Source organism: Chlamydotis macqueenii, chromosome 9 (assembly GCF_036417535.1).
Source record: "Chlamydotis macqueenii isolate bChlMac1 chromosome 9, bChlMac1.mat, whole genome shotgun sequence".
NCBI lineage: Eukaryota > Metazoa > Chordata > Aves > Otidiformes > Otididae > Chlamydotis > Chlamydotis macqueenii.
Genome location: NC_141564.1, coordinates 1,762,524 through 1,775,358, shown reverse-complemented (window position 1 = coordinate 1,775,358; position 12,835 = coordinate 1,762,524). Strand labels below are relative to the sequence as shown.

The window sequence follows — 12,835 nt, the reverse complement described above, 5'->3', positions numbered from 1 at the left end:
TTGACGCCTGCCTCAGACTGGGAGTGGCAGTTTCTTTAAAAGGCATAGGACAGGCGTGAGAAGATCTGATCTGTGGGTTTGGGTGGGAAGGAAGCTTCAAAGCCCATCCAGTCCAACCCTTCTGCAAGGAGCAGGGACATCTCCAACCAGATCAGGTTGGTCAGAGCCCCAGCCAACCTGGCCTGGAACGTTTCCAGGGATGGGGCATCCACCACCTCTCTGGGCAACCTGGGACAGTGTCCCACCATGTAAACTAATAACTGATATTCCAAATAAGAGACTTACGCAGGTCAGGGAGTTGGGGAGATCTTATGGTCTGGTTGAACAAGCGTCACTAAGCTGTTACTCTTCAGCTGATAAAACACCGAATCAGTGCGGTTGCTGTCCTGGCCTGCCTACAGCAAGAAACTAAGAGTTGTTTGGAAGTTCTCCATCTCATTTTTAGCTGCTCTTACAGCGTTGTACATGGTTCTGCTAAAAAGAGGTAACAATTTACAGTAATCCTAAACAAATATATCGAGAAATTTATGTGAAATTACTTCAGTCCAAGCATGGCCAAGTTGGCTATAAAGGAATTTCATTTTGTAACATTCCTTCCTCTTCAGGGAATGTCTGTTTAAGGCATTTCTCCTAAATTTATTTATTCATAGAATAAATCAATTCCCTTCTAAAACTTGTAAATTCACTTCAAAACTTGTTCTGAGACTTTTGCGTGCAAACAATGAGTTTAGCCACATGAAGAAGGATGGAGTACCAGAACAATAGCAACTGCTGAGTTTATGTCAAATGGTCTCGCAACCACTACTGAAGACATTGTGCCTTGGTTAAAAAAATATTTTAAAAAACCCCAGAAGCATGCAATTTCCTCCCCCCCCCCCTTTTCTGTGTGTATTTATGTTTAACTCAGGGCAAGAATTTTATAATATCTTAAAGGAAAAAATAGAAATAAAAATGGCATGCGTTCATGGAAGCATGGGTTTATATATAGGCGTTCTCTGTACATGAACCGAACGTTCTGTGTTCTAGGTAGAACCACCTTATCTGTCCGCTCACCCGCATCTCAGGTCCCTCCACGCGCTCCCACGCATCATACCGGGTTTGTGTCCGAACGCAACGCATCGCACCACGTTTCTGTCCGCACCATGCGTGCCGATGGGGGTTCTCCCCGCTGTCTGCGTTGAGTGGCGGACCATCCCGGCATCGTTCTCACACTCGTCACCGTTTCACCAGGGTGTTTTGGTGTGTGTAGAGCCCTCCGCAGCGTATTGCGCTCCCTGTCCCTGTATAGTACATGTCTGTATACTGTATGCACAGAAATATGTATCTCCACCCATGTACGGATGTACAGTATGTTTATATGTCCCTGTATATGTACGTGTCTTTGTTCACGGTCTCTCGCTAGAATTGTGTGGCTATTCATAGACACTACATGTATGCCAACGATGAAGAGGGACGAATGCCAGCGCCCACTTTTGATAACCTACTTTTATTCCCATTTTGTCTTGTTAAACAATGAAAATAAAAATGCCATGTATTTTAAATGAGATCTTCAAAAGATTATTATTTTTGATGGTTTAAAGGGTTCTTCAGAAAAATCACTTGAAGAGGTCCAAAGTTGCAATCCATATTTGTGTTTCTCATTGTCAAATGTTTGGTAACAGCCCACGCTCTGTAGTTTTTGTTCTCTGTATCTTACACTGGTCAAGCGCTCCTAGATTTCTGAATCACAGAAAGGTTTGGGTTGGAGGGGACCTTCAAAGGTCGTCCAGTCCAACCCCCTGCAAGGAGCAGGGACATCTCCAACCAGATCAGGTTGCTCAGAGCCCCGGCCAACCTGGCCTGGAATGTTTCCAGGGATGGGGCATCCACCGCCTCTCTGGGCAACCTGGGCCAGGGTTCCACTGCCGTCAGTGTAAAAATTTTTTCCTAATATCTAATCTGAATCTACCTCCCTCTGTTTTGAAACCGTTACCCCAAATGCCCTTAACCAGCTGGATTCTCGTGCTGCTAATCCCAGCTCCATTCACCTGAGGGACCTGCAGTAAATCTAGAGGGTGACCCATGTCTGTAACGTCTTGCACATAGAAATCCTGGATCTAGAAGGGCCTTAGGCTGGAAAGAAAAGTTTCTCCAGTGCAGGTGAGCCTTAGGAACGGGTGAAATTATCATACTTCATCAGTCAATTTTACGGGAACGTTACAGGCGCTATTTGTCAGACCTTTTACGGTTCGCAGTCCACTGCAACATGTCATTGCCAATTGGTTAGGCATTTATTAAAACAGCTAACAATCATTTTAAAAATTATTCTTGATCACCACACAACTGTATGTAGCTCAGTTACCTGGCCTTGGCGCAGCAAAGCACTGGTTCGTCTTAAACAGCAAACTATCCCCGTAAATCGAGGGGATGTTGTCCAGTTGAGTACGTGTTTAAGGTCTTCACTGAATTGAAGGTGCAATGATGAGCATACGTGTTTCTTTGAGACCTAGGAGTGATAAATTTGCTTCCTTTACAGTTAATTTTATCATTGTATTACCTTGTCTGGCCAGACCAGCCTCAGCGCGTAGTAAGTTCCTGCAGCAGAGTGGCAGCAGCTGCTCAGAAAATTCTCGAACGGCAGATCTTTATGCAAGAAATACTAAGGAACTTGTGGGATCGCAGAGCCACTGCTGTGAAGTGCCTTCACTCCAACCAAAATTGCACAAATAGATCATCCTTTCCATTTTTTTAAATGTAAAGTGACAGGGTGAAATTCTGACCTCACTCACGTCAACAGCAAATTCCCATTTCACTCATAAGCTATAACGGGAATGTCCAAGGAATGCTTTTTCTCAACAAAAAATAGGATGGGGAAAGGCCACGTTCTGCTAATGGAGCTTGCTGCTCGTGGGCCAGCAGCCTGACCTTACGCCTTTGCAATTCAGTGGCAATTAGCGGCCCCTTGGGTTGGGTTGGGCCACCTCTTTTTTTTAGTCTGGAAAAGCACGTTGACTGTCTGGGGTTTACAATCACAGTTGTATAGTTCACCATGGAAAAGACGAAAAAGGAAACAAGACAATAGCGATATGCATTTTTAAAATTACCGACTGCATGTCAAATTGGAGTTAGGAATTAATCATAAATGGAGATCTCTGTCTTCTAATCATACAGTGGTTTGGGTTGGAAGGGATCTTCAAAGCTCCTCCAGTCCAACCCCCCTGCCAGGAGCAGGGACATCTCCAACCAGATCAGATTGCTCAGAGCCCCAGCCAACCTGGCCTGGGATGTTTCCATGTTTTTATGCATTTTTTAAAAGGAAGATGTGACCACCTACATCTCTGTACATTCAGTGTGGTTTTCAGTCATGCTTCCCTAAACATTTTTCCTCCCATACCATCAGTGCAATGCTTGAGAAGTGGCATTTAATCTAAGAAAATGATCACTGACTCAATTTCACCATCAAGAAAGGAGAAATGTGAGAGCACATTTCAAAATTTCTCATCTATGAAGCAACTTCACAGCCTGTAACCAAGATATTTGTGTATTGAGATCACCTAATCCAAAACAAGAGGGATTGGAGACACCAGGCTTTTCGGCGCTAAGGCATTCTCCCTCCATAGATTATTTTAAAATTATTCTTGTGGCCATTTTCTTGAAAATGCTAGAGAAGTATAATGACTTGGGGGCTTTGCTGGCAAACCGATGTGGTGAGGTTCTCCAGCTGTCGCAGCAGCAAAGGTTGGTTAGATCCCATGTTCTGGTCCTGACTTCAGTAGGAAGAGCGCCGAAGCTCATGTGCAAGTTTTTAGCGTGCAAAACATGAAGTCCGATAAAATGGGCAAGTTAACGTCACATTTTTATAGCTTCAGGATTGGCCTTGATGTCCGCTTTCTCATAGCGCTCAGTTCTTCCAAAGCCTTGCTCTTGTCTCCACTCATTTTCATTCTTCCATAGTCCGTTTCTCGGTCCTTCTTGGCCTCCAGAGTCACCAGAGGCGATCATCTAGAGCCCTGCTCTAGGCCAGGAGAGCGCTCCCCTGCAAAATGCAGTTGGCAGGAGATCTCTGCACCCCTGAACGCTGGGGAAGTCTTCTGCCCTTTGTCCCTCTTGCGATTGACCTGACGCAATATTGAACTCTCCTTTCTGTTTTACAGTGAACGACGGGACGTCTGGTGAGTGGCTTGAGTTTTGTCCATGTTTCCAGATAAGATAATAATGCAAGGTCAGGAAGATCTATAGCTAAACTGATTACCAGCGTAAAAATGGGAAGCAGGGTGGTGAATTTATCGTTTTAAAATGGCTTTATTGATAGCCTCAGCAGTAATCCGAGGGTTACCGGAGAACTGGAGGCACAGGAGTGTGTGCAAGGCTGGCTCTGCGCAAAGTAACTGTGACATTTCCTAATGGGAAGCAATGAATCATGAAACTGGAGGTCTGGAATCAGAGGTGTGGAAGGTTTACCAACCATTTGCTAATTTAATTTTAGGATAAGTATTAATTGCTCATAATCTGGAATCTTTGGGAGTTCCTCGAGCTCCAGAGATCTTGCCAGTTGTTTTTAAGTGGTGGAATAGCGAGGCCATAGAGCGCAAGATGATGTAATGAGTCTTCTAGTGAGTCCTGTGTTTAAAAAAAGGTGCCCAGAGTTTTTTTATGATACAGATATTTTTATGATATAGAATTACATTAAGAACAATTTTTACAGGGACTCTGGCTTTCTTTATTTTCTGTGGAAGTCTCATTTATAAGAAAACAGATTTCCAGAAGTTTAGAAATTTGGAATAATGCAAATCCAAACATTAAAGGCAGCAATTCGAATGTAACCATAGCCCTGAAATGTGATGCAAATGCAGTTTCGTAAGCTGAAGTGCAGGTGTCGGTGAGTTCTTTATGTCACACATACAGGGTAAGATTACACTGCGCTCCTTCCCTCCTTCCCACCCAACTACTTTGTTAGAATTCAGAGCAGCATGCCGGGAGGATTCCTTCCCAAGTCTTTAGAGGGAAAACGGAGATGTTACTTCTGTCCCTTCAAAATAGGAAGTTGTGGGAGGCCGGAAAGGGTCGTTTGTGTAGTGCTCAGCACCGCGTGCACGCTCGTGATGCGAGTGCGGGACTGCACAGGATCGTTTTCACGTGGCTGCCGGCATCGCAGGACACCTTCAGGAAAGCACCCGGACACTGCTAGGGAAGGGCTGACGGCTCCCCCGGGGAGCGGGACCACGCTGTACACGTGGCACGGGGAGCGTCTGCTTTCACAGCTCACCTTGCACACCCCGCGTGTCCTGAGTGTGCCGTTACATCCCATCACCTTGGCGCTAATAACCAATTGTGTTTTGAATTTAACAGTCACAGGAGAATGGGTTAGCAGGACAGAGCTGTATGAACGACTAACAAATTACGCTGTCACGTCAGTATTATTCCAGAATCCCTCTTCTGAAATGAAAGAAACGACTGCAGGTTTGGCCCGTAGTTCTGCCCTCCCTCACCAACTTCTGCAGCCTTTGGAAATAAAAACATTCAGCTGCAGTGCAATGGGCAGAGCGAACGGTTAGCAAAAGAAATCTTGTCCAATGTCATTTTCCAAGTGCTCTTCCAAAGGCTTTTTAAATAATTTGAAGGTTTTTTTTTACTACTTGTTTGAACAAACTGTAGTCAAATCCTGGGACCCGTGAAGCCAGCTGGTACGTTCCTCTTGGCTTCAAACGGGTGTGGATCTCGCCACTCAGATTTTCTGAAACCCGATTCCAGCTGAACTCCTGCCTTGGACCACCCCACCTTGGCAAACATGGGCTAAGAGGACCTCCACGTCAAGCTGAGAGTGTCAGATAGCAGGTCGGTTCCTACTTAAGACAGCCCTCCGCTGCTTGCACCCGTGGCACACGACTGCCTTCTACGAGTGGGATTTCGCACTCTCCCAAGCGGAGATGCTATACCCGGCCGGCTGGCTGGGATCCGTCTGCACCAGAAAGTGCCGTCGAGAGTTGCGGTGGGAAAGAGTTTGGGAGCTCCTGTCTGAGAACAGGGAAGAGGGAGGGAGAACCTTTTCCTCCCGGAGGATGGTAAGTGGCTCTCGGAAAGCCTTGCTTCTTCACTCACTGCAGCCTGCCAAAACAAAACAGCACGTTTGGCTCTGCTGAATGCTGCCAGCACCGCTCACAGATCGCACTGTTCGAGATCGCGTCGTTTCCAGATCCCGGAGACCTTGCTAATAATCTCCTCCACAATAAACACCTCCGCCGGTGTTTTTCACTTCATCATATTTTGCATTGGTTTCAGATCACTTCGTTGTGGCCTCACATCATCTGCTGGGCTTTCATTTTATCTGTGATAGGCAGTGGTCAGGGCATGGCATCTGTGATCGCATGCGTGTGACGTGGTTTTCCCCGTCCTTCCTGTAAGTGAGGAGTCAGCCCCTCTGCCCATCCAGGAGACGGAAGACTCACCAGGGCCAGAGGAGAAAAGCACCTTCCTCAAACCCGTAGCCTCTGCCATTTCAGCACAGTGGGTGGGAACCTAGAGTACCAGGAAAAAATTATGGAAGCGCCACTCTGATTTCACCTCAAACGAACCAGCAGCATTAAAAAAAAAGGTAAACCAAGAACTTAGCAGCCAAGATGTGTTGAGGAGAAACAGCTCAATGGGATGTGGTGTTGTCTAAAGACCTCCTGTAAGCTATAGTGGAAAACATTTTTTCAGGTCATTAAAAGTTCATACAGCACAAAAACCCTCCCCAGCCTTAGAAGTGTCCAGAGCATGAAATACCAGGTGGTCAGTTCAAATGTTAGAAAGGCTTCCTCAAAAACGGATGAAAATTGGCAGCGTTTTCTGACTTGGTGGTGCCTGGTGATAGAGCTGCCTGCAATGTTTCAAACGTTTCTTCTCCCCCATGGCATTTTTAGCAGCGCATATTTTCACGGGCACTTGTGTGAAAAGTTGTAGTGCACCTTTCAATGACAGGTTTCCCGAAACGCTCCTCAGCACCAGGAATTGGCATGCCTTTGTCCTGCCTACCCTTCACTGCTCTGCCCCGACTCTGCCCCAGCATCGCTCCCAGCACCGTGCTCTCCTCCCGCCGTGGCGCAGGCAGGAGCTAGCCAGGGTGCAAAGTTCTGTCCGTCACTCACTGCTTCATGGGGTTACTGGAGAATATTTTCTTCTCCCTTTTCCCATCTGTTCCTCTCTTTGTCCAACCAAACCATCCTGCTTAGTGAAGAACAGGGGAAGCGCTGTGCTCATGTACATTTCTTCTTCTCGCTTTGAACAAGCAAGAGCTGCGCTGGCATCGTTCTGCGGGCAGCAGCAGGGGTGCCGGGGGTGGGCGTAGAGCCCGAGCCAGGGCAGAGAAAAGAGAAATCATCTGCTGGGACATCAGGGAGTTCCTGGCAGCGTGAGTCATTGTTACCCAAAGCCTGTTGGGAATTTTCCCTGGGATTAGGAGATTTTCCCAGTAAATTCTGAGGTGGTGGAGAGCTACGGCGTGTACTGACCTCTGGCTCCAGGTCCTCCAAGGGCGATTGAACCGTAGATGTTCTGCTGGCCAGACCTCTGCTCCGAGTCAGTTCTGTGATCCACCTCAGGGCAATCTCATTTCAGCAGTACAAATATTTGTTAAACCATCGGGCCTGCTCCTTATCTTTCTGGAATAATTCAAAATGTCAGTCCTGTGAGGTGAGAGGTGAGAGGAAACAAAGGCGGGCCCACCGCTAATGGAGGCACCTGCACACAAAAGTACAACCGCCTAGTTTATTCCTCAGATCTTCATAAAGCATTAAAACACTCATCAGAAGTGATCTTTTTTTACTCAGAAAATTTCCTTAGACAAAACATTTTGCGTTGTTTTGAGGATGTGTAAAGCTGTTGTTTTTTCCTAGTTGCAAGATGGTTTTGTAATATTGCTTCTTGTTCCGTGGCACTGCCAACGGAGAACCTGAGAGTATGTAATGTCGTAATAAAACGCACTTCCAGTCTTTTGGGAATAAAAACATCAGAAAAATAAGGGCAGATAGTAAAAGTAAAGTGGCAACCTAGACTGGTTTCTCTGAAGGCCTTCAAGAAAGCTGAGATTAAAACGGTGTGGAAGAATTCAGCTTTGTATAGCGGAAGAAATATCTTACTTTTTGTTGTTGATGTCAAGTTTGGAATGAGCATTTGCTTTAAAGAAGATTTTTGAAAAAAAAAACTATAGAATAATGCATATTCAAAGGGTCAGCGCGTTTAGCAGGAACTCATGAGACAGCCTCATGTACACTTGCACTCAGTCCTGTCCAGGGGAGAGGATTTCTCCAAACACTCCGCGTTCCTGTGCGGTTCCCACACGCCAGGTTCTCACGCGGCTTCTGCTGCCTGCTTAGGAGCGAGGGTTTGCACTTGCCTCCAGCAGTTCCTGGGTGAGCCTCCAAACTGGGCCTTTGCCTGGTGTTTGCCTTCACTCTCTTGCTCGGTCTGACCTTGAAAAAAAGATTGTCTTGGACCCTGGATCATTTAATGAGTGAACATTCCATCAGAACAAAAATTGGAGTACAATCAGCAAATTTCACAATCCAAAGGAGATTATGTGACGTCATACCTGATACACATCCTGGGATCTCCAGGAGATCCCTCCTTGCAGTCCTAACATGAGCTGCTGGCTCTTCCTTCCCTGTTCGGTAAGAACCAGCTCTGGGCCAAGACTCATTGGTCAAAACCAACTTGGCTTCTCCTGCATCTCCAGCGCTGCTGCGTTTTGTGCCCGTCTGCCTGCATCCACATCTGCAGTACGCGTACCATTCCTCATGCGCTACTGGATCTTTCGGGAACAGGAGAGCTGTATAATGTTATGAATGCTGTAAATTAAGTTGGAACATCGTTGGTTTTGTGCCTTTCCCACTGAACAAATCCCTTGCTGTGATACAGCGGGGATATTAACAACCCGGTGCATGACCAGACGAGCGGGCTGAAGCCAGCAAGGAGGGAGGATGTGAAAAAATTTAGTACTGGAACTAAGCGTGAGGCGCAGGAAAGATTAGGCCTAAGTCTGCAGCGTTTGTATTGGCGACATGGTTATTGTCATGTCTGTAGGTCATCGATCTACAACCTGGAGATCTCCTCTTAACTCTCTCTCGCAGCTTCAAGTGGCACGCACCCTTGTTCCGTGCGTTTTTATTTTCTTGCACCTGAACACTAGAACTGTCAAATAGAACCCTTGGACATTTGTTCTCACTTTTAAGCTTTTTCCCCAAGCCCTTCAGCATTACGTGTGTTCACTCAGACTATTTTAGCCCACGACTTTGCACACACCAGTTCCGCGCGTTCGTGCTGCATGCGCCGTTACCGGGACGCGGTTGCAGGGGAGGAATGTCCCGCGTGGCCAGTACGTCTGAGGTGATGCTGCTGTGAAGGACTTAGCCAGCAGACAAAAATAACGTTAAAGAAAAATCACCCATAGTCTTGAAAATCCGTGCCTGGGAAAGTGGAAAAATTCCAGTTCTCCATGATAAATGATTCACTGACTGCAGCACAACACAGTGGCCAGTACCAAAAGGGGTTTTGGAGGTGCTGACACACGGGTTTATTTTAGGGGTCGTTTTGCAGGGGGTGGCAGTGTCTGTGTCACTGATAAATCCCGCAACACCAGTTTGGGAAGCGGCAAAGGGTGTTTTAGAGCTTAGCATCTCAAAATCCTGCTTCCGTCCCCCTGGATCCCGGGAAGGAGATCGGCTCCCAGAGGACACTGCGTTGGCAGCGGCACTGCATGTAGTACCGGGGGGGGGAATGACTTGGGTGCGACAGCGTTGTGCGTGCCGCGGATGGTGCTTGTGATGCATGGTAACTGGAGCGCATGGCGTGCCATCGGGATTTGGTACTGGCACGTGCTCTGCTCACCTACGTGGTGGTTTATAACAAACCCAGAGGAGGAAACCCACACTCAGGCACCACTGTCGTCAAATCCAGCCCAGAGGCTGGGGTGTGGCTGTGTGTTGTGGGTATTTTGTGTAATGAATTGTGTGCGGGCTGTGTCCCTCTCCTGCCCCACGTAGGAGGACCCAGCCAAAACGAAGACGTTGCTGTGTAAGTACTGACCCATCCATGATGAGTAGAGTGGCTCCCTAGGTGGAGCCTCTTCCAAAAACCCACGGAGTCGAGCCGGGGGAGCGGGGGGAGCATCTCCGGGTTAGCTGCGGATTTTTGACCAGACCTGGGCACCCAAAGAAAGTCCCACGGCGGTGGCCTCGTACCTCCCTGCACCGCAGTAAGCAGTAGATCACTCCTGAAATGGAAAATAAATATTGGATTAGGAAGAGCAGGCTCGGCAGGCTTCCGGGAGACTTTTAGCCCAGGACGCCCTGCAGATCCGTTACCTCTGAAATTCTAAATTTGTAAGAATATTGAAGAACAAAATAAATATTGTGTTTTAAACTTGTTCTACTCAACTGTCTAATGTATAAGGTAAGCAGGGCTTTGGTTTGGTATAAAGAAAGATAATTCTACCTGAAGTTCTTTTATCCTCTGTCATCCCTTAAAAACCTTTTTTTTACAAAGATGTCTGAACAAATATGCAAATTTCTGCATTCTGTTTATTTTTTTCTGTTTGAATACATTGTTTATTATTACTTCTTCTGGTAGGCTTACTCATGTTTATTCCTTTTGCTTTGTTTCCTGCTATGAATCTGAACATTTTCTCTATCTTTTTATCAATAAATGCAAAATACGCCTCAAGCCAACCACAAAAACAGCCAAGAACCATGGGAGTTTCTAAGAAGACTGGTCCCCAGTTCTAGGAACCTGGTGTTTGCCCACGCTTGGCATCCTGAGATTTGTGAATGAAAGGTGCAGGCGTTATTAAATGTACTCAGATAATAATAATAAACATACATTTCCCTCATGGATCGTAAAACGCTGCCAAAGTATTGCCATACACGTGTGTTTTCCTGACGAGATCAAAAATGTGCTTGGACAGCCCCTGCGAGCGTATGGCACGCGTTTACGGACACCCAAATCCTGAATTTGTGACTAACGTGGAAAATAAATGTTGGGAGAGTCGAGGCGTCGTTTCAGATTGGCAGAGTAAGCGCTGGGAGGACGGTTCCTGAGTTGCAGGTACACGGTGTGTCACACGAGCACAGCGAGCCCTTTCGGGGTCGTTCGGTGTGAGGGATTTCGGTTCCATCGAAGGCCTCGGAAGACGCAGGCGTTTTCAGTCCTGTCGGCGCCCCACCGAGCTCGGATGAAGCCACATCCACATTCTCGGGCTTTGGAGGGGCTGGGACATGGACTTAGGACTAAACACACGCTCACCTCCCTTTTTGGAGCAGGATCAGGTTTTCAAATGCTCTATGTGCATGAAAACGTGGCGTTCCGAAGCTCTTGGTGCCTTCCTGTTAACGAAACGCTGTCACAGAGTAGGGTAGGGCAATCCATATAATTTGCACAGAGTTCACTAAATAATTTTTAAACAATTAAACAGAGTTGTATTCAGCTTGATACTCAGAAGTGGTAGCCCCATGATTTTAATGTGACAGGTTGCATTTGGAAAGCAGTATAAAACACGGAGTTCAGCGTATAGAATTTTTTATTTCCACAACTGAAGGACGTTGTTAAGATCCGTGTGCCTTTTAAGATCTATTCCATCACTTCAAATCCAACCAGTTTGCCAGAACCATTTATCTTTATTAGCTTTCAGCGCCCTGGAGAAGTTAAAAAGGGGACCTTTTATTGCCCGTTTTTTTTCTTAAGGTACCAGTTAGACGTGAAGACTGGCTTTGTTTCTGTCGTTGGCATAGAGATTTTTTGTTCATCAAACAAATTAGAGTGTTTCAAACGAGACTAATACTAACCTTGCAAAGAAACAGCATCTTCAATCTGTGACTAAATAATTATTTGTGTGCTTTTTGTCTTCTTTTCTTTTTCCTTCCTTTATTTCTTCCCCCCGCTCCCCGCAATAGGTGACGTGTATGCAGTGGTTGCAAGGGGACCATACGATGCTGGATATGATTGAGAAAAAACGGTGCCTCTGCAAGGAGATAAAAGCTCGGCAGAAATCGGAGAAGGGACTCTGCAAACAGGACAGCATGCCTATTCTGCCGAGCTGGAAAAAGAATACCGGCACCAAGAAATACAGCCCTCCTCCGTATTCCAAACAGCAGACTGTTTTCTGGGACACGGCGATCTGACAGGCGCGGGGAGGACGCCCTCTCCACCGCGTTGCACCGAGCGCAGGTAGCCTGCGTGCTTAGCAAGGCGGAGGCTCTGGCCTAAGGCTTCCCTGCGGGTGGTGAACTTCCTAAGAATAAACCACCCGGACGCAGTGCTCGCCTGTCCTTCCACAGGGAGAGCTGAGTTTCCGACTGGATTAAGGCGTATGTATTTATCCAGGATTTTTTTGGATCCGGAAGATATCAAAATGTAAATATTTCGCCAATATATTGAAAACACCCAAACGAGTACACTGTTTAAATATATATATATATATATAAATTCAAAAATTTATGAAGAATTTTACTATATAATGTTACTGTTACACTGTTTTATTACGTATTTTCTATGTGGTATTCCAATGTCTCCCCTCCCCTCGCCACCATTTTGTTTCTCTTGCCTGCCTGGACGTGGCCTCCCGTGCGGTTGCCTGTTCTGTGGAACGGGACGGTGTGCGAACCGTCTCGGTGCTAGGGCTGGGGGCGTTTCCTGGAGCCGTACTCCTTAGGGGTCCTGCGCTTCGGAGCGGGGCAGGGGGCTGGGCAAAGGAGAGAGATTTGGTTGGAAACACCAAAACTGCGAGCAATGCGAATCAACGTGCTTCATGTGGATGCCCAAGTTGCATTTAAAATAGGAATTTTTCTCATAGAGTCAATCAGATAAATTGCCCGTGCGTTTATAT

At 46.6% G+C, this 12,835-nt stretch overlaps 1 protein-coding gene across 1 annotated transcript in view; it reads left to right on the top strand.

Moving 5' to 3' along the window:
• Window positions 1-12,507, top strand: part of NYAP2 (neuronal tyrosine-phosphorylated phosphoinositide-3-kinase adaptor 2) — a 113,974-nt gene extending 101,467 nt beyond the window's left edge. Inside the window, exon 6 of the mRNA XM_086754794.1 lies at window positions 11,904-12,507. Coding sequence (XP_086610920.1) covers window positions 11,904-12,131 — 228 coding nt within the window. The 3' untranslated portion in view covers window positions 12,132-12,507. The remainder of the gene's footprint in view (window positions 1-11,903) is intronic.
• Window positions 12,508-12,835: the final 328 nt, after the last annotated feature.